The sequence below is a fragment of the Botryllus schlosseri genome, chromosome 15 (assembly GCF_051294905.1).
Source record: "Botryllus schlosseri isolate E-star chromosome 15, Bs_hap1, whole genome shotgun sequence".
Lineage (NCBI taxonomy): Eukaryota > Metazoa > Chordata > Ascidiacea > Stolidobranchia > Styelidae > Botryllus > Botryllus schlosseri.
Window position 1 is genome coordinate 16,372,446 of NC_137250.1, and position 27,548 is coordinate 16,399,993.

At 40.2% G+C, this 27,548-nt stretch overlaps 2 protein-coding genes and 1 long non-coding RNA gene across 5 annotated transcripts; 2 read left to right on the top strand and 1 right to left on the bottom strand.

Annotated features, from left to right (window-relative positions):
• The first annotated feature begins 24 nt into the window (after positions 1-24).
• On the top strand, positions 25-26,798 carry LOC145457525 (uncharacterized). Its single transcript, XM_080335748.1, has 4 exons — positions 25-1,411; positions 2,100-2,243; positions 2,766-3,260; positions 26,502-26,798. The coding sequence occupies exons 1-3, from the start codon at positions 1,264-1,266 to the stop codon at positions 2,966-2,968; spliced, it is 495 nt and encodes a 164-aa protein (XP_080191874.1). The 5' UTR covers positions 25-1,263; the 3' UTR covers positions 2,969-3,260; positions 26,502-26,798.
• Positions 9,586-24,677, bottom strand: LOC145457528 (epithelial membrane protein 1-like). The gene is made up of 3 exons (XM_080335752.1): positions 24,280-24,677; positions 24,067-24,219; positions 9,586-9,952 (listed from the first exon to the last, which is right to left on the bottom strand). The coding sequence occupies exons 1-3, from the start codon at positions 24,425-24,427 to the stop codon at positions 9,804-9,806; spliced, it is 450 nt and encodes a 149-aa protein (XP_080191878.1). The 5' UTR covers positions 24,428-24,677; the 3' UTR covers positions 9,586-9,803.
• LOC145457529 (uncharacterized) lies at positions 12,425-18,347 on the top strand. 3 transcript variants are annotated; one of them, XR_013920914.1, is made up of 4 exons: positions 12,425-14,024; positions 14,547-14,674; positions 15,491-15,607; positions 16,206-18,347. It is a non-coding gene; the product is annotated as an uncharacterized LOC145457529 (long non-coding RNA). The 3 variants fall into 3 exon arrangements; XR_013920912.1 differs by having other exon boundaries at positions 12,428-14,024; positions 15,913-18,347; XR_013920913.1 differs by lacking the exon at positions 12,425-14,024 and having other exon boundaries at positions 14,031-14,674; positions 15,913-18,347.
• Positions 26,799-27,548: the final 750 nt, after the last annotated feature.

Below are 27,548 nucleotides of genomic sequence, written 5' to 3' on the forward strand. Positions count from 1 at the left end.
AATCATGGCAGAAGTAATATATGTATAATTGTATATATGTGTGTTTGTTTTGAATGTTTCTTGTAGGGTTGCCATACGTCCGGAATTTCACTGTTAAAACTGCGTCCGGGAGGAATTTCTAAAATATACCTAAATGTCCGGAATTTTGAAGGCTTGAATAAACTCATAATTTTTTCGTAAATCAACCTAAACAATATAATTTTGGGGCAGATTTATACTACATGAAAGTTTTCTTCGCGCTTCGCTTGATTTATCACATGTAGCCGACTGATTTTAATATGGGGACTACCAGCCTCGCAATAACTGCGATCAAAAATAGATAAATATAACCTTCATTTACAGAAATAAGTCTAATGGTAATCGTAATTATAGGAGAATGGTATATTCCTATAGTCGGTTTAAGCCGTTTAGATGCTTTATTCAACGATAGTGGTTCTAAACCTTGGGGTCGTTTGCCTTTATTCTGGGCGTCGCGAAGATGTTGAAGGTAATCGGCTTCCACATTAGGTCGTGACTAAGTCAGGATAAAGGTGCTGACCGACCGATCAAATTTTGAGCTGGGCCACGGAACATTTTCAAATTGGAAATGGAGTCACGACCATAAAAGGTTTGAAACCACCGGATGTGGTGGTGGGATCAGTGGTGCGCCCCGGCATTAGGCTGATTAATAATCTCATCGGTGTGACATGAACATGACTTGACGATGTACAATTACGCTCCCTCATTTTCGAAGTCGTCATCCTCTACCAGCTCTACCTCTATAACTCTAATCATGCGGGCGGAGAGAGGACCAAAATTCTATAGTAATATCTTGAAGAATCAATATTATTGACAGAATTCGTTCAAATCCTTTAAAGACCAGATACATGTAGAAACCAGATGCATATAGTAAGCCTCCAGAAGTTGCCTCGATTACTCTACGGTGGGCCCAAGACCAGTGTTTATTTGGGCGGGAGGAGGCTGGAAAAATGTGGCTTCGGCCCTGGTTACAGCTTACAACACACAACCACTTACCCCTGAACCGGATCGTGACCACCTCTAGTCGAGAAGCAAAGCTTTGCTGGTGTGACGTTATATTGATCGACAATGTGTTCATACCTCATTTTGAAATCCACTCGTGGGCGCTAAAGAGCGCCCGGAATTTGGCAAAAAATATGGTAACCCTAGTTTCTTGCTAGTTGTTGTTGTTGCTGTTATTTATTAAACAACAAGATTTGGCGCTTATCTCTTGTCGGCCTTGTGCACCGTTTCTTGTCAGTAATTATGGCTATGCTGAGATTTGTATGTGGCTTTGGTCTTCTCCTAGCCCTGGCATTCAATATTGTTGCTCTGGCCACCCCGGCATGGCTGATTTCTCCTGGCGCGTCTTCCGGTCTTTTCAAGTCAGCAACTCGCCACGGATCATTGGACAGTAAGTGCAAGTTAGTGTTTCTTCACATGGCATCCGCGGCCAAAATTCCATAATTTATATTTATTTATGCTTGATTTGTAGCGACATTCCTGGTATCGTATGGCCACTCTTTGGGGTCAATGTGGAATCATAACAACAATAAAGAAATTATACGATCGCCGAAGAAATATCATTACCAAGTATCCTATACTGCTCAAGTATAGATTTCTTCTCATAGAGTTTCTCTTATTGAGTTTGCCTCGGTCTATCCTACCTTTTCAACTGTACGACAATTCCTTGTCCCATATAAATTATGTTTTACTTGGCTTATTGGGCTGATTTGAAGGCGTGTCTTCCAGTAGGGAATGAGTCGGCTCTTCATTACAATCACGCAAAATAGAAATGACATAGCGCCTGATCTTAGTCGCAGTAATCGTTCGCCACCAACCTACCTGTATTCTGTGGTTTCGAGGGCTTTACTTTTTAATTCATAACTCAAGTCATCGGGCTCCGCGGCCAGCATGCCCCGTTTAATTTTAAAACAACTTGATTGAATACCAGAGAAAACCACAAGTCTTTTACTTCTGTCTAAGGTAGTTTCTATCGTCTTTATTTTTGCTTATTTATGCTGCTTATGCTGCTTATTGTAATTTAGTAAGAAACTTGCAGGTGAATTTAAATTATAAAAGACAAGCCGCTGCTTTTGTAGGACCGAAGACCGAGTACGAGAAACTCGTGATCGCCTTCAACATCATATCGGACGTTTTTATCATATTTGCTGTTCTTCTCATTATGAAAATAGGAAAGGACGGGCGATTATTGTCGATTGGCCTCGCTCTCTCAGCTTTATCCGGTAAGACAAATTGGTACGACTGAAAATAATAGGATTTTACAAGGAATCCATAATTTCAATAATCATACTTCTACTTCGATGTTGCTTTAAATATAAGTAAAGTCCGTCGAAATTTGACTAGTACTATATTGCAGCGGCTATACAAGGCGGGCTCGTCGATCGTGTTGATTATTTGATAACCAATTTGTGAATGCTTCCGCGTCCCTTTTCAATGCATGCATGTTGATGCGTTTACGCGTCAGTTACTACCTTTGCTCGCAATAAACGGAGCTCTCGCTTCATTGGTGACCCCGACGCTTCAATTTGTTCATAATACAATGTCACTACTGTGGCCTAAAAACAAGTACCTGCATTTACTCATGAAAAATTATCTCTCAAGCCAGACAAAAGAGGCGAATATCACAAGTTTTCTAATTACAATCCTCATAAGATAATCTCACGTTTGCGAAATGATGATGTATTCGCAATATAGCAGTTTAGTTGACAATTTTAACATTCTGACTGCAAAGAAATATTTTACAGCTCTCATGATCTTGATTGCGATGTCCTGTTACACGGCACATTACGAAGACAGGATACGAAACACGGCAGGCGCCGTGACTTGGGGATACAGTTTTGCCTTTGGTTGGACAGCATTCTGTCTGACGTCAATCAGCAGCGTTATCGCAGTCGCGTTGCGGAGATCGCTAGATGGCGGCAAACCATCCTACAGTGACATTGATTGATTGACTTCGCATTTCTGCCCAACATAGTTACATAGATTTATATTTCTAATTTGTGCGGAAGTAATGTATAGCAGCTGAGCCTTGAGAGATTTCTCTCTCACGTATCCATGACAGCCATACAGCCTAATGAGCCTATGCATGATATTTGGCCAACAATTTCTTCAGTTAAAAATACAAATTTCTGTACTATATTGTTAGATTTTTACTGGATCGCAATGGATTTATTTGAGTCTTAGTGGAGAAATTACTACCGTGTTGTCAAAATGCTACCATCACTCAAAATTGTTTCATAGTTCAAAAGAATATAAATCTCGCTCACGTAAGGGAGGATGATGGTTAAATACTGTCTTATACTGGCTCTCTTCGTTTTAGAGTCGAACGTGAATTCATTATTATCGTTCTCGTGCGACAGGCTTGTGCTTAAAACAAAAATCAATTCAACTCAAACATGATTGAAGCAAAGCCCTTAATTAAAACATATTTTCATTGTTCTTGTTTGTTGTTGTTTTTTCAAGCCACGACGCCAGAAATATTCAATTGTGACGTCACAGTGGATTGACATTGACAGTTGAAAATATAGGATAAATATAGCTCCCATGATGAAATATCTACGTACTATCAAAGGTGGTCAAAGTAGTCAAGAAATCTACTCAAGTAGAAGTAGAAGTATCGACGCAAAAATCTACTTCTTCAATAAGCATCATAAAACTACTTGAAGTAGAAGTAGAATTTGCTGACTTTAAATCTACTCAACTAAGTAAGTAGTTTTGAAAACAGCCATAATACGTTCGCATGGACTTTCAAAATCTGCAAATTCAGCAGTGCGGAAGGTGCAGACAGCTTCCCGTACAATGCACATTGATTTATTGGTGGAAATGAGATACTAATCCTTTGTTTACTCGAACATCCCATTTCGGAAAGTGTCATGGCATGTTCCCTCGCGCATATTACGGCCTTTAGTTTTGTCGAAGAGCAATACGGAGTTGTTTGGATGAATACAATGTTAACACTTTGCGCGATTCGTATAAGATGATAAAAAAATATGGCGTAACGTAAAAATGCCATATAGTGTAATTGTATTTTCGGAAAATAGACGGCGACGCTACATTTGCTTTTAGACTTGAACATGTCTGTTCTCCAGACAAATGATCTGAAACTAATTAGAACTCAAACTAATGATACTGCGAATTGAGCAAGAATACCAATACTACATCAGAAAAGCGGAAAACGAATTTCATGTCTTTTTTCGAGACAGTGGTCTGCTAAAACAGATCTAACGCTCAAAAAGTCAGAGCCCACTTTTCCAAATTATGAGACGTCATGGGCTACTAGATTACGATATGATGGGTAAATGCTAGATTGTGAAACGGTAGTTTCAAACGATATGATGGGCCATATTTACTGTGATGAAATATGTGATATGGGCGACAATGCGGTGCAATGCAACCTGCAACCTTAATAATATTCACTTTCGTGAAAACAAATTTGTAACTCTAAATCTACTTGATGTGAAGCGCGACGGTAATTCTGACTTCAATATTCTTATAATTGAAAGTTAAAACCCTATGAAAACAGCCCGGGAATGCCCCGGTTTCTCTTTCTAATTGGAGGGTTACACTACTTCTACTTCACAAAATATTATGAAGTAGAAGTAGAAGTAAGGAAGATTATATCTACTTTAGTAAGTACCAGAAGTAGAGGAAAACTACTTCGAAAAAGTAGACGTACTTCGTTACTGACCTCCTCTGCGTGCTATAGCTGTTAAACGGACTATTTTGATGGCTCCAACTATACCATACGACAAGGGTGGGCAAACTACGGCCCGCAACACCGTGTTGTGCGACCCGCGAGAGTCTAAAGAAACTTATTGAAAATATTGATAAAATGCGTACTAAAAATCGAATTAATGCAGGGACTTGATTTTACTATTCCTTATTATATGTCACCATGATAATTCTAAGGCAGTGGCTCTCAAACTGGGGGTGCGCCCCTCTTGGGGGCGTGAAAGCATCTGAAGGGGGGTGCAAAGCTGAGCTCAACTGAATTTATTTTTCGCGTTCCGCGCGACTTATATCCAATTCATAATTGCCCTTATGTTGACCGTAAACTTTGATGTATATATGTCTAATTGTCCATAATAGGTGCTTAGATCGCTCGTGCCGAATTATCATGCTGTCGTAATCTGCACCCCACAGGCCAAATAACATCCATTAGAGAAAAATTACTTGCCAGTGAAGAAATACCAATTTTGAACCGTGTGCTTACTTCAGTTTAATATGTTTATGTGTTTAATATCTTTTTACTATATAGCGGACAATACGTAACAAAATAACAACTTGTAACGAAGTACTTTGTACCAACGGGCACGCTCAAATATGTTTAATTATCAATTAGCTGGCCTTTATTTTTCAAGAGAACAGCTCACTCAGCGCTACTGGCAAATCTGATTACGTGGGGGCTGAGAGGATAAAAAATTTATAGCGACATATTTTTGCAATTACCAGCAGTTCATTCATGCATTATAGAAAAATTTGGCGGCAAGAGCGACCAGGCCGTGCAAACCTTGCTCACTATCGCAATCACGCGACGAGATTCTTGGGTGCGAAGCCCCAAGAAGTTTGGTTTGTCACGCTATAGGTGGCCAAAACAATCGTTTTTATTGGGACTGGCGAAATGCTGTTACGGCCCACCCTCTTACCCATTGTCTTTATTACAGTCCCTACAATATGGGGTGGGAGCGCTGGAGTACGATAATTTTTGAAAGGGGGCGCTAGAGGAAAAAAGGTTAAGAACCACTGTTCTAAATGAAGTGTTTTAAAACATCATTTGTCTTAAATGCAACCCTAGTCATGGCATATAGCCCTGATATATTGTTATGCCTTCAGCAATCACGGATAATATCGAAATATAGCGTGTACCCTCTCATGGGCCCCTTCTTTAAGTCAGAATCAAGGATCAAATATTGATAATTCCAAAAAACACTGGATAATGGAAAACAGGTAATTTCACGCCTTTAGAATAGGCGCAATTCCACAGAACATTTTGCTCTTTACACACTGCGCTAGTTGTTGCTCTAGCCACACGGATCGAGGAATGGGCGTAATAAGGATCGTATGTTGAATCGGAATCCTTGCAGCGTTGGCTTGCAATCTTGTGTCTCTATAATCTCACCGGGATGGATTTACGGCAGCAACTTCAGTGCCGGACTTTTTGGTGTTCAAGTTGGTTCGATTTTCGTGGAACTTAAGCTATTATGTTATCCAACTTCACAGATCACATACCTTTACCACAGGAAAGAACATGAATGAATTTATTTTACAATAAATGTTTCTTAGCATTTCCGTTCAAGATTTTGGTATGTATATGCCTAATTCGTTTTCCATTCATTTGATAATGCAGGGCTAATATTTTGAGAACGATGTACTGATTTAAACCTGACAGTCAACACAACGAAGTTCCACATGAAGATTTGAGTGATACCGTGTCTTCTGAGCCAATGTCCAAATACTGGTGGTATAGGCACAAGCGACAGACACGCCCGCACTATACTTGTACTTATATTGCAATGGCAATCCTAAGATATATGGCGGCACGAATATTTTTCCGTAGCAATGTCAGTTTTCAGGCTTGGGGGCGATTTTGCACGTTCAGGTGATGCAGTACGAATGCACATTTCGATTGATACCATGATGGTATGCAGTTGATAACCGATAGTCATCCCCAAATACAATATTCCCATCTAGACAAAGGTCCATTGATTGGTTGTACGTACATCAATGTCATTATGGTTATAATGGAGGAAGGGTAATTTACAAATGATTTGAAAGTCGAAATTTGTAGTTTTCGCTTTACAGGGACGGGGTATGACCACGAGAATGTTGCCATACTGTTAAGTGTTGTTATCCCCATTCACGTTAAAGTTAAGAGCTTGGTGCCGAACTAAATTTAATATGAGCTAATCTCTACCACATCCTCAATTTGTTTATTAGTCACACAAAGCAATAAAGCAAAACTCAACCTGCCCGTATTGTCAATCGCAGAAAATTCGGGATGTGTATATCGATCTCGAACCAAATGCTATGAGCCGGTATAGGCCATGCCTGATTGTTGCTATAACAACCTGGATTTAATCCCCAAGATAGCACATACAATTATACCGTTAATTAGTCGAGTGGTCTTATAGTGAAGCCCCAACCCAAAACCCTGCATCGACCACTTACCCATTGTTTTACTACAGTCCTTACAATAGGGGGGCGCCAGACTCGAAAAATTTTTGAAGGGGGCGCGGGAGATAAAACGGTTAAGAACCACTGAGGTCAATTCTCTATTGAATCACGATGTACATCATTTTGGTTGGGTGATGACTGATGAGGTCGGTTTAAATCAGCGGTTCTCAACCTTTTTTGACACGCGCCCCCCTTGGCGATGGACAAAAAAATCGCGCCCCCTGACCCCCTTACATTTATCATCATGTCAAAAAGAGCACATCATCTAATACAGAGGTGGGCAACTTTCCTGCTAATCATGGCCGCATTTCGATTACTTGTGTAGCCTAAGGCCGCATTCCAGGGCATAGCCGCAATGAACGATCTGGACGCAAAATGCCTATGGTAAACTGTCCATATCCATTCCCGATGAACTCCGGATTATTCTACTTTTCACGACGGCCTATTGTACGCACCGAAATCGCGAGTGACAATGTTATGAATAGTTTGCTGGAAGTGCATATTGTCGCGCGGAGCGCAAAAATTTTTCAGAGCCGCGAATGAATTGTTATTTCTTGAGGATTCTCATTCCTGCTTCAATTAAGAAGGGCACTACTGCATTAAAATCGAAAAATGAAGTCTTATTGAATTGCGCGGAGCGCGAAGAAAATTTCAAGATACAATAAAATCTCTCGGAAATTCGGGAGTGAATTCGTAATTGCAATTTGCATGTCTACGGCTGCCAACACATACTAATTGAATTAGGCGTCGACCGCCGCACAAATTCCCTTCTACGGCCGCATGTGCCCGTACGAGCTGCCCACCCCTGATATAATAGTATAGACATAAGGTATATCATACGCCAATTTTGAATCCGCATTACAGTTGTTTAGTCTTTTACATTGCTGACAAACTTCCCCAAACTTGTTTGAAAATAACAAAAAAAAAACATTGAAAAGGACATCAATAAATTTCAAGGTAGGTTGCACTGAGACTAATCCTGATGCTGGTAGTGACTACAGAGAGCACGGCGTCGTTCTGTCCTGCCAAGCTAAGTCTGTCTTAGGCAGTGCAGTTCGCCAGCTATCAACAACAGCTACCTAGCGCACAGAGATTTGGGCTACTGCCAAAGCTATAGAGTAATGAATGACTTGCACGTAGGAATTTCTCTAAATCTTCAAAGAATATCAAAAAATTGCTCAAATGAAGTTGAAGTCAGCCTATACCCCGTTGCGCGCGACTGCTGGAGTTTGAGTTTGTCAAGCTCTCTAGAATACGAATTAGGTTTAATCTTCAATAATCGTATCTTCAGAATAATTGTGAAACACATGTTTAGTTACAATTTATACAGACATTGACAAAATTGTCAAAAATTTCTCGACCCCCCCCTGAGAGCGTCCCGCGCCCCCTGGTTTAAATGCATCTATGGGTGATTTGATTCATTCAAATAGGTCTGTGTGATTAATTGTAAATCATAAATGCTCAGCTACATAATTCAGTGTTGTCCATAGATAAAGTATAACACGCTTTTCAGCTGTTTCAGCAATGTTTATTCTGGTTGGAATGTCTACGCACACCGCATTCTACGGTCACACCATAACTTCCATTTCTGTATTCTCCTGGGGGTACAGCTAATCCTTGGATGGGTTGCGTTTTCCTCGTCTATCACATGTGGAGTGTTCGCTTTGGCGGGAAAATGAGGTTCGCTAGACTGTCTCACTAAATTTGTGTAATGTGAGAGTGTTATCGACGATCATGCAAATGATGAGAGGAAATCACGAAGTGTCCGGACCTCTTTGCATTGTATACCTGCTGACTTATTTTACTCCGAAAGTTCTGTTAACCGTAATACACACTATGCTGCAAGCTGTGAGGTGATACTGGAGGGATAGGAATTTCTCTACACTACATTCCACTCCTTACCAGTAACAGATCAACTCTAGTCGGGACTAGGGACTACTCACACCAGCGTATCCAAGTTCAGTTGCGTTGCCAAACTCCGTGTCGAAGCTCCATTCTCCGCTTCCAGGCTCGGGAATATTAACTAAATTCCTGTTAAGTCTACGCGAGAGCGAAGACGAGCATCGTCCCAATCGAAAACGGCGTTCGCGTGTTCCTCTGGGTCATCTGACCCATGTTCAGCAGTTGTTCATGTGTTCGACCTTTAAAATTCTCGTTTAGTATTTGCTACTGAGACGGCGGGATACGCATGTGGTCCTGACCGGCAACCTGGCACCCACGGGTACCGCATTATTAACCCTGGTCTAAAGTCACAACATCCTGTCTAAATGGTTGCAATTACATAAAAACTACTTAAATTGTTGAGTACTTTGAACAAACAGAAGTACTCCGTTACTGACCACTGCTCATGACTACATCTGAAGACTGCTAGCGCGCTATAATGGATACCAATTAACTTATGGCAGAGATGTAATTTCCTAGCAAACATGTTCAATTGGCAGAAAAACGAATTTGAGAGGATATATCTTACTCACAGTAACCGTTCAACGGCAAAGTTGCGACGCGCTAATGAAAATTAGGTACCTAATGAGAAAAAGATATTTGCACAATAATTTATAAGAAAAAATAGAATGTGACGAAAAGGACATAAAGAGAATCATTTAAAAAGCTTAAGTCAGTGTGATAATTCCGCCAAGAATTGCCAGACTGAATGACAACCATCCAAGCGCAAAACTGTATCCCCACGACAAAGTCACACCGTCCACCTGCATAATTCTCACTCCGGTATAGCTTGCCATCCCAATCATGAGAAAGATTCCTGTGAGAAGAACGAAACAGTGGTTTTTAACCCGTTGTATAAGGTACTCAACCCCACAATCACTATACAATTATACATGCATTCATCGAACCCTGCGAAGTTGGAAATATAAATTATGCATATTTTTAATTAATCTTATAGCGGGCCAGTGTGGCCACACATACAGGAAATGAATGAAATGGGCCTCAACCTGAGCTATCTGTCATACTGATTCCGAGAATGTAAATTTCAATCAATCAGGGTAGCTGGATCCGCCTTAAATCCACCCTAAAATCTGAACATCGTCATTGTTCCGAACAATCGCAGCACCATGAAACAACGAGGCGTTGACACTGAGCTTCCATTATTCAGTAACAATACGCCAGGACGAATTTGATCAGGTTTTTGAGAGACTATTTCAGGACTGGTCGGTTTCAACTTGGAAAGATTAAACCTTCGAATGAATTTTAGTCACATCCATATTAGGCGTTAGATGTGGGTACGATACGGCGAATGCGTTTAGGATATGGACTTGGATTTACATTTACAACATATGTCCTGAACAGACATGGGGTGATTACTAGGGATGGTGTGAACGCGAGGTTCACGTTCGTGTTCTGTGTGTGAACCTCGGAAATTTAGAGGTTCGTGTTCACAACAGAACCTTGGTAGGTTCTGCACTGTGAACCTTTTGGTAAATTGTAATTTTCACTCCATTATAAGATCTTTGGCTCAAATTTATTGCATTTCAACTGCGGGCCACTCCATGCATGGTGCTGGCAGCATAAAAAATCAACGCTTAACGAGCATGCACCATGCACCTTGACAACCTTAAAAGTTTTAGTTGCTTTGTTGCAAAAATTTTCTCGGAATAACCAGCTTTCCGTTTGTGAATATTTAGTGACTATCTGCTGTGAGCTTGACCCGCAATCACACAAGATCACGAGCGATATACGTAGTCAGCGAATGATGCTTATTCATTCAACCAATCAATGATATTGATATCGTCTTCTGATGTAAAAAATCGAACGGGCGTACGGGGTCAATCTTGACTTCATATCTTAACTGTATCATTAAAACCAAATCCGTGCGATTAAAAGGTGCTTGCTACTGCTGCATAACTTGTTGTTGTTTGTGGTATCGGTAGCGAGTATTGAAACTAGTTGTACACACTGCTCAATATCAATGTAGCATAGCAATACTCAGACTCCGAACACATTGTCCGGTCTGGCTAAGACCGTTAAGGCGTAAGCTTATATTCCTTGGTAAGTCCTCGTCGAAATTGTTGGCAAAGCGACGGAATGTATTGATTTTACGCAATCATTATCAACGCTTAACGAGCATGCACCATGCACCTTGACAACCTTAAAAGTTTTAGTTGCTTTGTTGCAAAAATTTTCTCGGAATAACCAGCTTTCCGTTTGTGAATATTTAGTGACTATCTGCTGTGAACTTGACCCGCAATCACACAAGATCACGAGCGATATACGTAGTCAGCAAATGATGCTTATTCATTCAACCAATCAATGATATTGATATCGTCTTCTGATGTAAAAAATCGAACGGGCGTATGGGGTCAATCTTGACTTCATATCTTAACTGTATCATTAAAACCAAATCCGTGCGATTAAGGTGCTTGCTACTGCTGCATAACTTGTTGTTGTTTGTGGTATCGGTAGCGAGTATTGAAACCAGTTGTACACACTGCTCAATATCAATGTAGCATAGCAATACTCAGACTCCGAACACATTGTCCGGTTTGGCTAAGACCGTTAAGGCGTCAGCTTATATTCCTTGGTAAGTCCTCGTCGAAATTGTTGGCAAAGCGACGGAATGTATTGATTTTACGCAATTATTATATCCTTTGATTACCGCTGTTGAGTGTTGATACATTTAGCGACGTTTAACACGCCGACATGTACTTCAGCATTGTGGCATTATGTGGACCGAGTCTTCGCTAGGTATCGTGTACATTAATATAGGCTATCACTTCATTGGAAGATAGGGTTGGAATTAGCAATATGACGTCACGTGACGTCACGAGGTTCACGTTCGTGTTCACACAGAACCTTTCAAAAAGGTTCGCGTTCACACGAACCTGAACCTTTCAGAGGTTCACACCATCCCTAGTGATTACTTCACGAATGTAATCGATTGCGATTACGATTACTTGTGAATCCCGCGATTAAGATTACGATTACGATTACAGCAAAATCAGGAAGTAGTCGATTAGATTACGATTACATTTCAAAAGTAATCACGATTACTCACGAATACATTTGTTTTGCTTCCTAGAACTAATTTCAGAAGAGATATTGGAAGACAATATAATACTTGCGATGAAAAGGTCTAATTAGATAACAACTTTCTTTATAAATCATACGTCATTTGCTTGTTACGTCATAATGCACCCATTGCCCAACTCTATGCAGGACTATTCGTCGCACCCAACGATTTGCATTCTTGCCAGGTCTGTAACTGCCACACCCCAAACTCCCCAATACACTGTAAACGAAAATGGTGTGTTTTCGCAATTCACACCCTAGCGTAAGGTGTGTTTTGGGTCATCACACCTATTGGGTACTAAATTTGTCATTTACACCTAAGCTATTGGTGGAAATGAGCCGAACACACCCCTACACACATATCCCATAAGATATACACCCCAAGCATTGGCATTTGGGGTGAATTGTTAAAGATTACACCTTTTGTCAGACAAATATGAAGTTTGGGATTCAATCCGCGCTAGCCGCTTCCACAAAACTTTACTGTTGAAGTTTTAAGTCTGTGTCGGTCAGAAGCCTGGTTAAGCAGGCAGGGGTGCGGCAAGTCTGCATTCTTGTTAAAAATTCAGTCGAATCACTGTACTGATCATTGTATGGGCACTTGAGAACTTCTCTGCTGTGTCTAACTGTAGGTCGTGTAGGACATATTCTCTTTGGGGTTGAATTATCCACCGAAAATGCGTGTTTTCGCCCACTTTATTGTTGTCCATGTCTTTAAGGCTTCTTGGGTAGGCTTCGGCAATGTTCCATTGTTCAGTTTTTATGGATTTAACCCGGTTCGGTCAAGTAAATTCGCCTACGCATATAGTTTCAGCTTCAGTGACAAATAAGCATTCGTTGTATAACATTCGTGTGCTACATTGACATGAATGAATAATAGCTAAGTCCGCAATATCATATTGTAATTCACATTTATCGTGCACTGCGGTACTCGTACTTTGGCTGAAATTTCACCCTGTCTACTATAGTGTGGCCGATGTATCTCAAGTGTGTGGCAAAAATACGACACATTATGAAGTTGTCACGATACTGGTTTATAATTTCTTTAATGTCACGTCAAATGCACAATTGTACAATGTACATTGTACGTAGCCTATATGTACAAAATATATCGGGCCTATTCCGCACAGCATTAGTGTATAACCACAATATAATGCAGGTTAAGGGTATTTAGAGCTGGGAATACTAGAAGGAGTTAAATTTCAGCCACAAACTTATATGAGCAGTACGCAATATGGGCGTAGCAAGAATTCAAATTAGAATGGAACACCAGGTTACGTCACGGAACAATCATTGAATTGGGCGAAAGAGGGACTAAATTGGGCAAAGTTTCCTGGTTATTTTCATATCTATATTGATGTGTTATTCACTATTTGGTAGCTTTATGAATTGCACACTAAGCCTAACCGACAATTCGCATACAGCTTTCGGATCTTATCAATGGTTCGATCTATGAAGATAAATCTAGTACTGCAAGACTTTTTGAAGCTTATTATGATGCAATCTGCAGCTTCACAGCTATCAAATCCATATTTCCGATAAATCAATTATAGTATACATACAAATATTCCGGAGATCCTTAACTTCAATATAGTTATTACATCAGTGAGTCAATTGTCACATCATAAGGGAATATACAAACCGTCGTCACCAGAACAGCTGCTGCTATGTTTGGCTACAGCTATGTAAAATGTTTCGTTATATGCCGTATTTCCGCGCTGAAGAGACCAGACTGGCTATCGACTGACCGTATTAGTCGTCGTGAATCTGTGAAGAAAGCCTCTTTCGAGATTGAAAATATCTGGATGGTGAGTTACATTTCGTATCTGTACTATTGTAGTAAAGAACATTTGTTCCGTTGCGTTTCCAGTACAGATCCGATTCAGACTGTTACTCAGTGTCGCAGCTGTACTGAACAGAATTATATGTAGCAAGTAGGAATTTTAAACGTACCGGTAGTGACGATACATTGAATTCACATAAATTGTTGTATCACCAGTACCGATACCAATCTCCAAGACACAGTAGCTCAATGTCTCTAATGGAGATACTGTTGACAGGTCCAGCATAAACTATGATTATAAACTACGGTAATTTGGGTTTGAGCGACATCGTTTGTAAGTGCATTGAAAAAAAATCGACTCGATTGTCGTTATATTGATTACCAAAGCACATCACGGCCTGTTTAAGTGTAAAGGGTAGCCTACCACTGACTATGCAGAGCTATGTTTATAGGCCTATCACCCTGTCATTATCACTGAGCTATATACACATTATATATTATGTTATGTTATGGTAGGAAGGTAAACATATTATCTATTCTACTTCAGACTTGCATGGGCAAAGATCGCAAATTTGGGGCTCTTGAAGAATGAAATTATTGATTTCTCCTCATGAGAAAACAAGTGTAACATACAAACAGCAAAGGGCTGAAGCATATGAAGCAATGGTATCTGAGGTGAGCAATGGACATTTGATGAAAGCGTTCGATCCCCGTAAATTGGGGCCAGTAAATGTTAATGATATTATGACATGGGTGAAAATATGACGATGCTATATTGCTATCACTATGAATATGAGAGACTTGACTAGGAACAGGCTTACCTCATTGAACATATTTTGCAGTGGCCAACTCAGACTATCTGTTGAGAGTATGTGACCCATCAACCAGACTACTTCTTTTGAAACTACTTCTCTGAGTTCTGTTCATATATTTATTTTAATTTGAAGCAGCTTGACATGGATTTGACGTAGCCACTTCTATATGCTTGTCATTGAGTAGAAATTGACATCTATGGCTTGAGTAGCAATGCGCACTACTGCGGTCAACTCGGTGTGCAACAATGCACGGATTAGCTGGGTCTTCAATGTTTTGACCAATATGAAGAGGCAAACATAGCCTTGCCAAAGTTTATCAAACTATCCTTTCGATCAATATAAACAAATCATAATATATGCACTTCTTGACTCATGATATGACATACATACGATCTGTGCATATGCACAAATCTGCTTTTTGTTAGATTCAAGGACTGATTGCTATTAGTAGCAGACTCTTACTCTGTGAATGTGAAATCAAATATGTTGTTGGTGAGTAATATACTATGCGTAGGATAGTTACAAAATTGTACTTTAACTCGCTTATTTACAAGCATAAAGCAAGTCAAGGCTACAACATCAGTACACATTTCGGATGTCGTGGGCCTTTCGAATCCAATCCAAATTGTCAACTAAACGTTTACCGTATGCCTCATGGTTATTTTTTCAATTTTAGGATGCTGCTATACAAGCTAATATCATGGAATTTCAACCAAATCGACGTCACATTCAACGGTGGAAGCGTATGCTGCGAAACAGTAAAGGATCGTTATCAAACAGCTTATATTCCAAGGTAATCATTATCATTCAGCTAATTTGCAAATTTCCATGTATAGGCTAAGGCAGTGGTTCCCAACGTGGGCGATATCGCCCCCCAGGGGGCGATTTGGCAGTCTAGGGGAGCGAAAATGACGAAGGGGGCGACAGGGGGGCGAAAATGGACAAAGGGGGCGACGGGGGGCGAAAATAGGAAGGGGCGATAGGGGGGCGATGACGCGTCAAAACGGCTGACCTTTTTTTTTAGTCAACCCACGGAAATTTAGTTACAAAAGTGTGTCTAATTAGACATCGAGCCGAAAATTTGACCTTTTTTTTTAGTCAACCCGCCGGTGATTACAGTTTGTATGCCCAATTTTCGGTACACGAAATTTTGGGGGCGATGATCGGTGTTGACCTTGAAAAGGGGGCGATGGGTCGAAAAAGGTTGGGAACCACTGGGCTAAGGCAAGTCAAGGTTTCCTAATCAGACCTGTATCTGCGGTCGCTTTGAATCCATTCTGAAAGTCAATATTGCCCAACTAGAAAACGTTTCGTGTTTTGGATTAATACCAAGTAGTCAAATTTAAATCAAGTCCATGCATCTCTTTCTCTGATTATTTTTTAAATTTTAGGATGCTGCTTAAAGACTGCATGCTCCAAGAGCAAGATTATATCACTGGAACTAACCGAGTTTAGGAGTATGCTGCGACAACTGAAAGACTCGTTATCAAGCCAGCAGGTATGACAACTTTGTTAACGACACCTGATGTCAACTTTCGTAGTCGCATATATGAAGTAAACCAAAGCAGAGATGGTCAAAGTTACTAGCGTTGCTACTCAAGTCTATGTAGAAATACCCCGTCAATTTATACTCGATTACAAGTAGATGCAACAGATCCCAATACAAGTCAAAACTACGTCAAGTGGAAGTAGAATACGAAATGTCGGAAAAATAGTCAAGTATGGTAAGTAGTTTTTCGGAAGTTTGTACTTTGAAAATTGCAATATGAATCTTCGCGACTAATATAGAATTACTAATGGCATATGACACTACTAACAGGAACAATCTTCAAAAATATATTCAGTTATTCCTGGTACAGGTGGTGTTGCTAGACTTGGACAACTAGATATTCTAGTTGTCTAATTATACTAATTGAAGCTATTCTAATTTGTGAAATGTTTCTATGCTCTAATTCTAATTCTAATCGAATTTATGAAATCTTTCTATGGTCTACGGTAATTTTAATTCTAATCTAATGTCTGGGTTTCCTGAAAAGGCTACAGGAGAACTGTAGAATGCAAAACGAGCCAAGCTTGCGGTGCAGTAGGGGTGTTCAAAAATGACTTTTTATTCTCAAATTCTACTCGCTACTTGATAAAATTGTTAGGTTACCTTATTGAAGCTTGCACACTAACTTTGGTTTGATTCCAACCAGCAGCCGCATTGCTACTGGAGAAGAAAGTTTTTTTAATTTATTATATTAAAATGAGTCAAAATTTTCTGTTCACCCATGAAATTGTTGTCTATAAACGATGCCCACCAAATTTGCCACAATTCAAACCAGCCGGAGCGGAGTTACTGATGTCGAAAAATTTGGATTTGAATAAAATAGTATTTACGGTGGGCACAACTGTAATAACTGATTAAAGAATCGGTCACCGTAAAAATACTATTATATTAAAATCCAATATTTTTCAACGGCAATAACTCCGCTTCCACTAGTTGGAATTGAGCCAAATCGGTTGAGCAATGTTTCTATAGAAAACCTAACAATTTAATGGGGTGAACAGAAAATTTCAAATCTTCTTTTATTCATTTTCATATAATAAATAAAAAACTTTCTTCTCCTGTAGCAATGCGGCTACCGGTTGGAATCGAACCAAATTTTGTGTGTAGGCTTCAATTAGGTAACCTAACAATTTTATCAAGTAGCCAGTAGAATTTGAAAGAAAAAGTCATTTTTGAACACCCCTACTGTGCAGTAGACATTTGCTATTCTCATGCTCATAAGATGAACTATGATTTGATGATAACGGAGTTTGATTCAACTTTTGGCGATTTCAGTAATTCTAATTCTAATCTAATTTGAAAAAAACTGTTAGGTAGAATTATAATTTTAATCTAATTTCCAACTGTGTAGCTCAAATTTTAATTCTACTCTAATTCGAAAAAAAAACTTGTAGTTGTAATATAATTCCAATCCAATTTGGAAAAAGGGAACGTTTTCTAGTTGTCCAAGTCTGCCTGTTACATGCGGCTTGCATGAAAACTATCCATCAATTTCCATCTTGTCGATGCCTAATTGCCCACACATACAGTGATCGTGTGTGAACATGTTTCCTATAGCGGTACGTTCACCCTATCGGACCACAGTCTGTGCTGCAATTCCTTAGCAAGTGTAACATCTGATTTTTTGCAAGTACTTTGTGAAAATATATATACTTTGTAATGGCTTCTATTTTTGTGGTCTTTCATTAAGTTATGCATGTCAGCATATGTGCCTGTTATTTGGGTTGTGAATATGCATTTTGATTTCAGGATGATGCCACAAGTTCTTGCTGAAGATAGTGACTCAGCCTTCGCCGTACAAGAGTGTTTTTCGGAAACCTGGAGGAGGCGACTTCCCAATACTACATGGGCAATGTTCTTCGAGCAGTATTTTCAGTGAATTTTTTCTCCGTCGCTGGGATCTCTGTTTTTGTTATTTCACGAAATATGTTTCCATTTTATGTTATTATGGTTCAATTGATATCGAATATATGCAATCAAGAAAGTTTACTTGCAATAGCGTGCCATTTGGAAGAAGATGCAGGATTTCAAGTGGGGTGTATATATTGAAATTCCGCCCCAATCAATTCTAATGGCTAGGGTGAGATATCCGATATACACCGCAAGGAATGGGGTGGATTCTGGTCATTCACACCGGCAGGGTTACGTAAGTTCTGTTTTCGTGTACCACCTTTTGGGGTGAGTATAACCACTCTTTTCGCTAAGAGTGTAGGACCGGGAGCGAGCTCTAAGGGGACTCAAAAGTATTTTCAAAAGAGTTAATTAACTCGAAAATTTTCTTCGAGCTTCGGGATTTAATGTCTCTAAATAACTTGATTTTGAAATGCATACCGCTCTTCCTCAAGAAAAAAAAAGCGTGCATAATTTATAGGAATAGGCATTTCGGTGGCGGTCATTACCCCACCACGACACACCAAAAGACGTATGCAATTACGGGTTTACGGCCAACATGCAGCTCCCCAAAGTGTGCTACCAAAGAATGACCTTGGCCAAAACATTGGGTATGTGTCCATTGTCAGTAGCGGCGATCTGTGGGCGTGACGAATAGTCCGGTCTATCTAATCTGAGCCCAAACAATACAAATGCCAACCGGGGCAGTCACAGAGGAATGAAGACATGACAATTTGTGTGTGCGTCTCACGAAAGTTTTTCTTTTAGTCTGCTACGTTTGGCGACTACAGTAACTTTTGATTATATAAAAGACGCGAGGTCACGAATTAACAACATACAATAAATTAATTATAACAACATGCCAGATGCTATAATTATAAATTACGTGCCCCCAGCTCTACCGGTAAATCTGAATGAATAGCAGTATCATGCAATTACCAATACTATTTACGAAATTCAGTCATCAACTTGAAAACTGACCACACTATGGGTTCGACTCGAGTCGCGATATTTTGGTGGCTAGATCTGACTCGAGTCATTTTTTGAAATGCGTAAATTGACTCGACTCGAGTCAATTTTTATATTGACTCGACATGTACTCGAGTCATGCAAGTCATATAAGTCATATGACTCGAGACTAAAACGGCCAAGACAGACATCCCATGTAACTTCGAAAAATAGTAAAGTTATCACATTATTTGTATTACGTCTATCAGTCCTGATACTTGGAAATGGGGCCGTAAACTGTGAAATCTGATGAAAATTACGATATTATGAACACGAGCCATTCCATATCACTCGAGCAGAGTTGAAAAAAGTGGGTTGAACCGGAATGATCTGAAAACTGATCTGAGAACATAACTACTTGGATTCGTACTCGAGTCAAACACTATGACACGGACTCGACCCTCTACTAGCTGACTTGGACTCGGACTTGACTCGGGGGTGAATTGAAAATGACTCGACTTGACTTGGAGTGAGATTGACCTGTGACTCAGACAATTGTGACTTTGGTTACAACCCTACCAATACCAATGTTTGGAGTGGGGGACGAATTGCTGTTTTGGTCCTGATTGTACCTACAACCCACGTGAACATGGTGTACAAGCGGATGGCTATGGGGACAGGTATAAATGTCGAGTGAAGAATTGTGAAATAACTACTGGCACCCGCTCCAAGTAGAGTCATATGAGAATAAGATGAAGTGAACTTAAAATTCTACCTTACACTTAATACAGATACTGAAATATGCCGTTACGAGAAACGGCAAAGAACGGCTCGGTTACGAAATATATCACCAGCTGTTGATTTTAACCATCGCAATGTTTTACTTGAGGAGTACAAAATTTCAAATCTCTGTCCGGTGTACGTACAATACATACGTATACTACATAGATAGGCCAACTGCTCGTCAAGCAGGAACGGTTAGACTGTGTTTAACTAAGCATAACCAAATACCAATACATAAATTACTATTTGAAACTATAGGCAGAGTGGTGATTATATTATCTACTGCGAGGTAGTGGCGTCTGGAGTGTCTTGATAACCTGATAAGCAGCTTGGTTTACACCGGTGGTTCCCAACGTGGGCGATATCGCCCCCCAGGGGGCGATTTGGCGATCTAGGGGGGCGAAAATAACGAAGGGGGCGATAGGGGGGCGAAAACGGACGAAAGGGGCGATAGGGGGGCGAAAACGTTGGAACGTTCGGTCAAATATGATTCATTATGTGCTTGGTTTATTGAGCAGTTCAATTTATATGAGATCGATGTTGATAGAAAACTGGCTCAATACTTGACCCATTCCAGCCTGCGATACCTGAAATAAATTTCAAGTTACGTAAATTTGCCTCATATTACACCTATTTTTCATTTCTTTACGAACTCTCTGAACCTCGTACCGTCGGGTTGTTGGCGTGCGTTTATTCTCGATGGATATACAGCAGTTGTTACATCATAATCAAATATCAGCTGTTTCTGCGTGAGCCACCATGCACGAACACTTTCTGTCAAAACTGCTAATTAGTGTGTCATTGCGAAGTATCCAGTGTTGCCAATTGGCGCATATTGGGACCAAATTTTGTAATATTGGTACATTTTCACGTTAGTTGGCACCAGAATTTCGAGTCTAGCACGTTGGCACTATTTTTGCTCGTTCGATTTTCTTCAACTATCACTGTGAAAATTTGTTTTCAGCATTTTAGATAAGTAGCAAGTATGGTCCTTACCCGCGCACCCAATGAAATATTGAGGTTGTTTTACATAATTTAGACCTGCAGTAGGCATACTAGGGTATTACGTCTTATAAATCGTTGTCCTATATTACATCGATATTATAGGTCCCGAGTCACTTTATCTGCTACTCACTGCCAAAGCCGATTTGTTATGCAAGTCATTTAGGCTACCAGGTATCCTCTAGCTGGGATTTATGAGCCCGCCCCGAGTCTAGATATGGAGGCCGTATATATAATTCGTGATGTAACTATGCAAGCTGATATATTGGAAAACTTGCTGGTTCGTTTTCGTGCCGATTTGGTTGCAGAATTGTTGACGTCAGTAAATGTAACTTGACGACCTTATGCACACGGAAATTAATTCCACGAAAGTGTAGCCTACTTTCTTGCAGCGTAATTTTGATCGTAAGTTAAGCGTAATTGAACCATTGAAACTGATCAACACGTAAAGACATCTCAAACGATTGAGATAATTTGGTTATATTTCAGTCAGTTTGGCATTATGTTATGAAATATTTGACTCCCAGAGCCTTCCCGCCGTTGGCAACCCTATTTATGACATATGAAGCAAGCGAAACAGTTGATTCTCAATTACCGATGTAGTTTTAATTGGTGTACTTTTTAGACGTAACACAATAGCATTGCTTCTTGAAGAAGCCATATTTTTATCGCCTACTAGTAACTCCAATGATTGCCAAGACATTGATAACCCTGTGCGGTTAGATTTGTGGAGGACAGTATGTTGTTATGATACCGAATAGTACAGTAATGGCCATCTAACTTATCGTCGAACGTTAAGGTTTTAGGCAAAACGCTGTCGCTGTATGTGCGCACTCACCAACTCACAGCGCGATCCCTTGGACAGCAGTGCGTTACGACTAAAAAAAGGTCATCCCTTTGATTGGACTGCGGAATTATTCGTTAATTTTGTGGTGTTGACTAAAAAAGGTCACCACTTCGGCTTTTTTGTGCGCAGCTTAGATTTTCTGTGTGCAGATACCGTGTTAGCACTGTGCAATTGCGCACGCTCGCAGCTTAGAGGGAACAGTGGTCACGAGATGTTAATAAAACTCGGATTTGCGTCGCCTTGTTATAGGGGGGCGATGAAAATGTTTCGAGCGTGATAAGGGGGCGATGAGTCGAAAAAGGTTACGAACCACTGGTTTACACTGTTCTAACAATCACACAACAATGTACATCAAATATATATTTACTACGTGTGGATACTTCTTACGCAAGGAATAGCAAAGCTAATACTTCTTGACGTAATAATGAGCAGTGACGTTTGAAAATCAACCGTTTGCGCTATCAATAACCTGATCTAATATCTCTTCCATGTTCACGAATGTTCGGTTATGTCATATTCATTGTACAAATAAAAAGTAATCGTTCTTTCACAAAGAAATCGATTAGATATGTGAAGTAGTCGATTACGATTACGATTACTTTGGATTTTTTTCGAATGTAATCGATTGCGATTACGATTACTTGAAAATGCTGTAATCGTCGTAATCGATTACGATTACTAATCGCGATTACCCCATGTCTGGTCCTGAATAGTAATTGACTTGGGAAAAATATAATCATACTAACCCCTGTAAATTACAATCAATGTTTGTTATTGGTTCGCTGTAAAGAGGTCATAGTATATTGTAATGGAACGAAAATTTTCCACGGCTAACTCACTTCCATACTGTACCAATATTCATCTATATTCTATATTATATTTGATACATTTTCCATATTTTATACTACTACCAACCAATGTGATAGACATATTGTCAATCAAGGCTTCGTGAGCTTGGACGCAGACCGTAATAAGGACGTGCAAAATACCACGATTCAGTATACCATATTCAGCTTTGTACCAAGAACGGATGTATTTATTTTTTTACATGCTAGACTTGAAACCTTCCATACCATATATATATTTCCATGTTCCATACCGAAATTTCGTTCCTTACCATATCATACTATGCTATGCCCTGGCTAACGATAACAGACTGTGTTTCTTTTAACGCTGTCTAATTACGCCATAATTGCTTTAAAGGCGACCCAATTACGCGAAACAAATCTTATTTTCGCACCAGTGTTAGGATCAAGTCACTGCCTTCGAGTCACGAGTCATCTCGGGTCATTGCACATTTTTACTATAGTCAATTCAAGTCAATCGATTTTCGAAGGTGACTCGAGTGAAGTCACGTCAAGTCAAGTCACAATTCCAGTCAAATTGAATTATCGAAGTATGAATGATGAATATAAGTCATTACATTTTGCTAGCTGTGTAAAATACAGATTGATTGGCCATTTATCTTGAATCAAATAACGAATTTACACGCGTGGAGTTGCTAATAAAGTAGTGAGCCGAAATAGAGGATCGAATACGATGTCTTGAGAAGTTGAAACAAATTGGTATGGTTCAGTTCATCTACCTACACATCCGCGAGAATATAAACGCATGGGCTATATTCGTTCGCTTTAAATCATACGAGAGTGTTGGTTAAGGTGAGCACTGCGTAATGTGTACACAGAGTCGTCCAAGGAACAAAGATACGTTGTTATTAGATTAATCTATTGCTAGCACATTAAGGCAAGCTTTGGCCCTTTCGTTCGCGTTCAATTTATTTTGATGTGACAATGGGGTATCTGTTCAACGTACAATCCGTGAATGACTGGTTGCTCTTACAAGTCACACATGCGTGTCGCGAACAATACCAACATAAACAAGATAAAGTCATTTAATCGACACCGTTTATTTGATGACTTGAAATTGGCTAGTAAATTTTGCTCCGAGTCACCAGTCAATCTACGTTACTAAAGCGCCGAGTCAAGTCGTTTTTACAAAGTGACTCAAGTCACGTCGAGTCATACGAAAAAGGAGTTAGACTCGAGTCAAGTCATGTCTCGAGTCATCCCAACACTGTTTCACACCAACACAGTACATACACCTATTCGCATCGTAAACGTCAATGCAATATCCTTCGCAATACCTGAGCGTAACACACCAGCCATTCGTTAACAGTATTCCCAACTCGCACACAAGTCAACACGGCCTTATCGTACTCAATCAACGTTGTTACCTGCTACAATTCCCAAGACGCCGCCTAGGATTCCTGTTATACCGTCACCTTTTTCGAGAAAAGCAAACGCATTCGCTGCTATAGCCACGAGTAAAAGCACATCAGCTATTATGCTGAGAGCGAAGACAACGTTCTCGGCGGAGGTTCGAGTGACTGTATGTGAAAAAGGACCATGTTTTTAATGAGTCGGGTCAGCTGTTCTGATACACTCACAAGAGACGGAATCAGCTCCGGATACAGATTGAAAGAGACCGAATGCTGTTGTCGAAGAATAATACCATCCGTGCGTAGAGAGCGCGATAATGTTTGTAATCAAAGCTGATATAAATATCAGGGTACCGATGACCTGCCCGCTTCCCATGCTGGAATTCGCTTTTCAGTGCACAGTAAAGTTGGAATATTGATGACCCCACTATACCACTCATAGACACACCATCATTAATATTAACGATTCTGAAACTGCAAACTGAATGAACAATACGTGATGTACTGAGAATGTTTGCGATAAGGTAACTCGTTATTTTTTATCATTTCGATTTTGTCACTAAATATATCGACAATATCACCGCGGCTAGAGTATCTTCAAAGCGTCACAAACACAATTCTGTGTTACAAAATCCTTTCAATATTGGTTCATTTACTAGGGAGGCGATACTTATTTCCCATAGATTATTAAGATTTTTGGCTACTACCTCGTTTACAGCGGTTCGATTTGACATTCATTTCCAAGCACTGATATGGTACTTGACACCATTTAACTAGCGACTGCTTGGACATTGTAGATATATGGATACCAGAATAGGCAACCAATCAGTAACCCGACAATGGCTGTAACTGGGTACAAAACCGAATTGTAACCCTCGAGTCGATTGAGTAACAGATCCCATTTAACCGCGACGAGTCTATTTTAAGTGCAGTACGCAACCGAATCCTTTACATAGGCCTATATCAATCAATATTGCCGAAAATGTCGGAGTACCTGACGTACCACTGATCTCTGTTGGATTCCGCTCTGCCATATAGTATATTGTAACATACGGGGAATAAGTTTCTCTGGGATTACTCACATCAAATGCGACTCATTTCCGTACACATGTTCTCCGTTGTAAATATTTATTCGCCCTATTTATCACGACCTAACCTCATGCTAACGACACGACGATATATGATTGAAACAAAACAAAAAGACATGTGTCGATCGTAACAAGCTTCTCATCCTGACTCTGGTTTTACCGCCCGATCTATCACGAAAAAGTTCAAGAAGGAATTCAAGTGTTCTCAGCAAATATTAATTCTTAGTTTAGAGTCCTGTGTAATCGCATTGTTCTAGTAAAGAGAAAATATGATCTGTAGTCGCTTTGAGACCTCTTATTAAAGGCGTGCGCTGTCCAAATACTATTATTCTCTTGGATGTGAAATATAGGCCACGAGAAATACTTATGTCACTAGTGACGTAAGGCGTACAGCTCATCATTGGAGTTTAATCCGAAAAGAGCGTTGTCATACTGGTATCATATTCTCACACGGGTGTCTGTTTAATATCATAAAGCTCGGTGGACCTGGACGTTTTTGTCTCCGAGGACCAGGCTCCGTATGATAATCCTGATGCGCCAGAGTAAAACTAAGTGGGCAATGCTATAATACAGCAGCTCAGGAATCCTATGCACGAATATTGACCTGGTGTAATATAACCACGAATGCCGAACCATCGTGATTACAGAGAACGACAACAACGGTTGTTCGTAAAGATGCTGAAGGAATACGAAGGTGTACCGCCTGTAGCAACTTGTTTTGGGTTTCATGAAGGAAAGAAACGGACACCAATTCCTATCAACATTATCGCGATTTATCCAATTAGTGGGTCCACTCTAATAGAGAACTCCTGGTCTATAGGTTGAAACCGTTACAACGTCACCGAAAACCACATTTGTATTCGTTTAAATTAATTATTCGTTGCATATACGCAAGTAATCGTTACCTAATTCATCGCAGTACATCATATATAAGAAAACTGAGACATGAGTTCATATATTCAAAAAATAACCTAACCGTTAATATCGCTGGTCAGCCCGTTTCCAACACAGATAATGCCAAATATCTCGGAGTTTTACTGGACTCGAACATGTCCTGGAAGAGTCATATTCAGTCCCTAGAAACTAAATTATCACCGAAGTGCGGCCTGTTCTACAACCTTGGGCGCTTCATGCCAGCATGGGTTCTCCTGATACTCTTTAAATCCTTAATCCAATCGAAGTTACATTATGGCATCCTCTGTTGGGGGGCTGCCAGTAAAACTGCACTCAAGCCACTGCAGAAACTACAGCATAAAGTGCTCCGAATCATAGCTAGGGCCCCAAAGGGGCCTGGCTGCCCATCCAATAAGTCGCTGCTGAAGAGATTCGGCGTCCTAAACATAGAAGATATGCGGAAACTAGAAATCGCCAAGTTTATGTATCAGTTTCACTGCGGTCGTTGCCCCGAATATTTCAATGACTTCTTTACCTCTGAATCAAAAGCGCACAAGTACAACACACGCGCGTCCACGTCGTCCAAATATCATATGATCGACCGAAAAGTTCATCGCTCCATCAAATATGCCGGACCTGATGTGTGGAACAGTATCCCGCCGGCCATCCGACAGTCGACGAGCATGTCCACATTCAAGTCGAAATACAAGCAATTACTACTAAATAAATACAGTCCATCCTCAAGATTACCGGACCACGACTGACCTATCGATCTCGCTTCCCATGACATGCCGCCCTATTTCTTGTCGCTTTCTTTTTCTATACTGTATTCTTTACTTTCATTCAGTGTGCATGCCTCCTCTTTACTACGCCTAGGCCAAGGTGGGTGTCCGATTCCATTGACAAATCCAAGTCGCTTCGACATCTTCCTGTCTACTCATTGCATCGCATTTTTTGTGGTGTATTGAACTGATAAAATTGCTAATAAACCAATGATGATGATGATGATGATGATATTTTGACTTAAAACTACAAGCATTCACCATACGTTTTTGCGTGACTACATATTGTGTTGTGGATGCCCTGTGCCCGCCCATGATAGGTGACCAGGAGTATTTTCAGAAACTCAGGTAACAGAGATTTCACACTTACAAGGATAAATTTATTATCCAACATCTTCCGATATGCATGTGATCCGAATAACTTTAGTTCAACAGATTCGCGGCTAATTTGTGGCGGAATACAAGGGCATTGCTATCATTACAGCCTTTAACCTCCCATTATCATTTCCGACATCTATACGAATCGCGGTCCTCTATGCTTCATGCCGAATTATACGGCTGTCACGGTGGTTTTTGTCCGTATCAATGGTTGGTCACGCTCGAGTATCCTCGCCGCACGCAAGAAGAAACCGGATCACGAAACGTTCTTTCCGAAAGCGGTCGTGCTGTAAACAGGGCTTCCACGCCGCTCTGAATCTGACTCCAATTAATGTAATTTCTCATTTAGAGTATA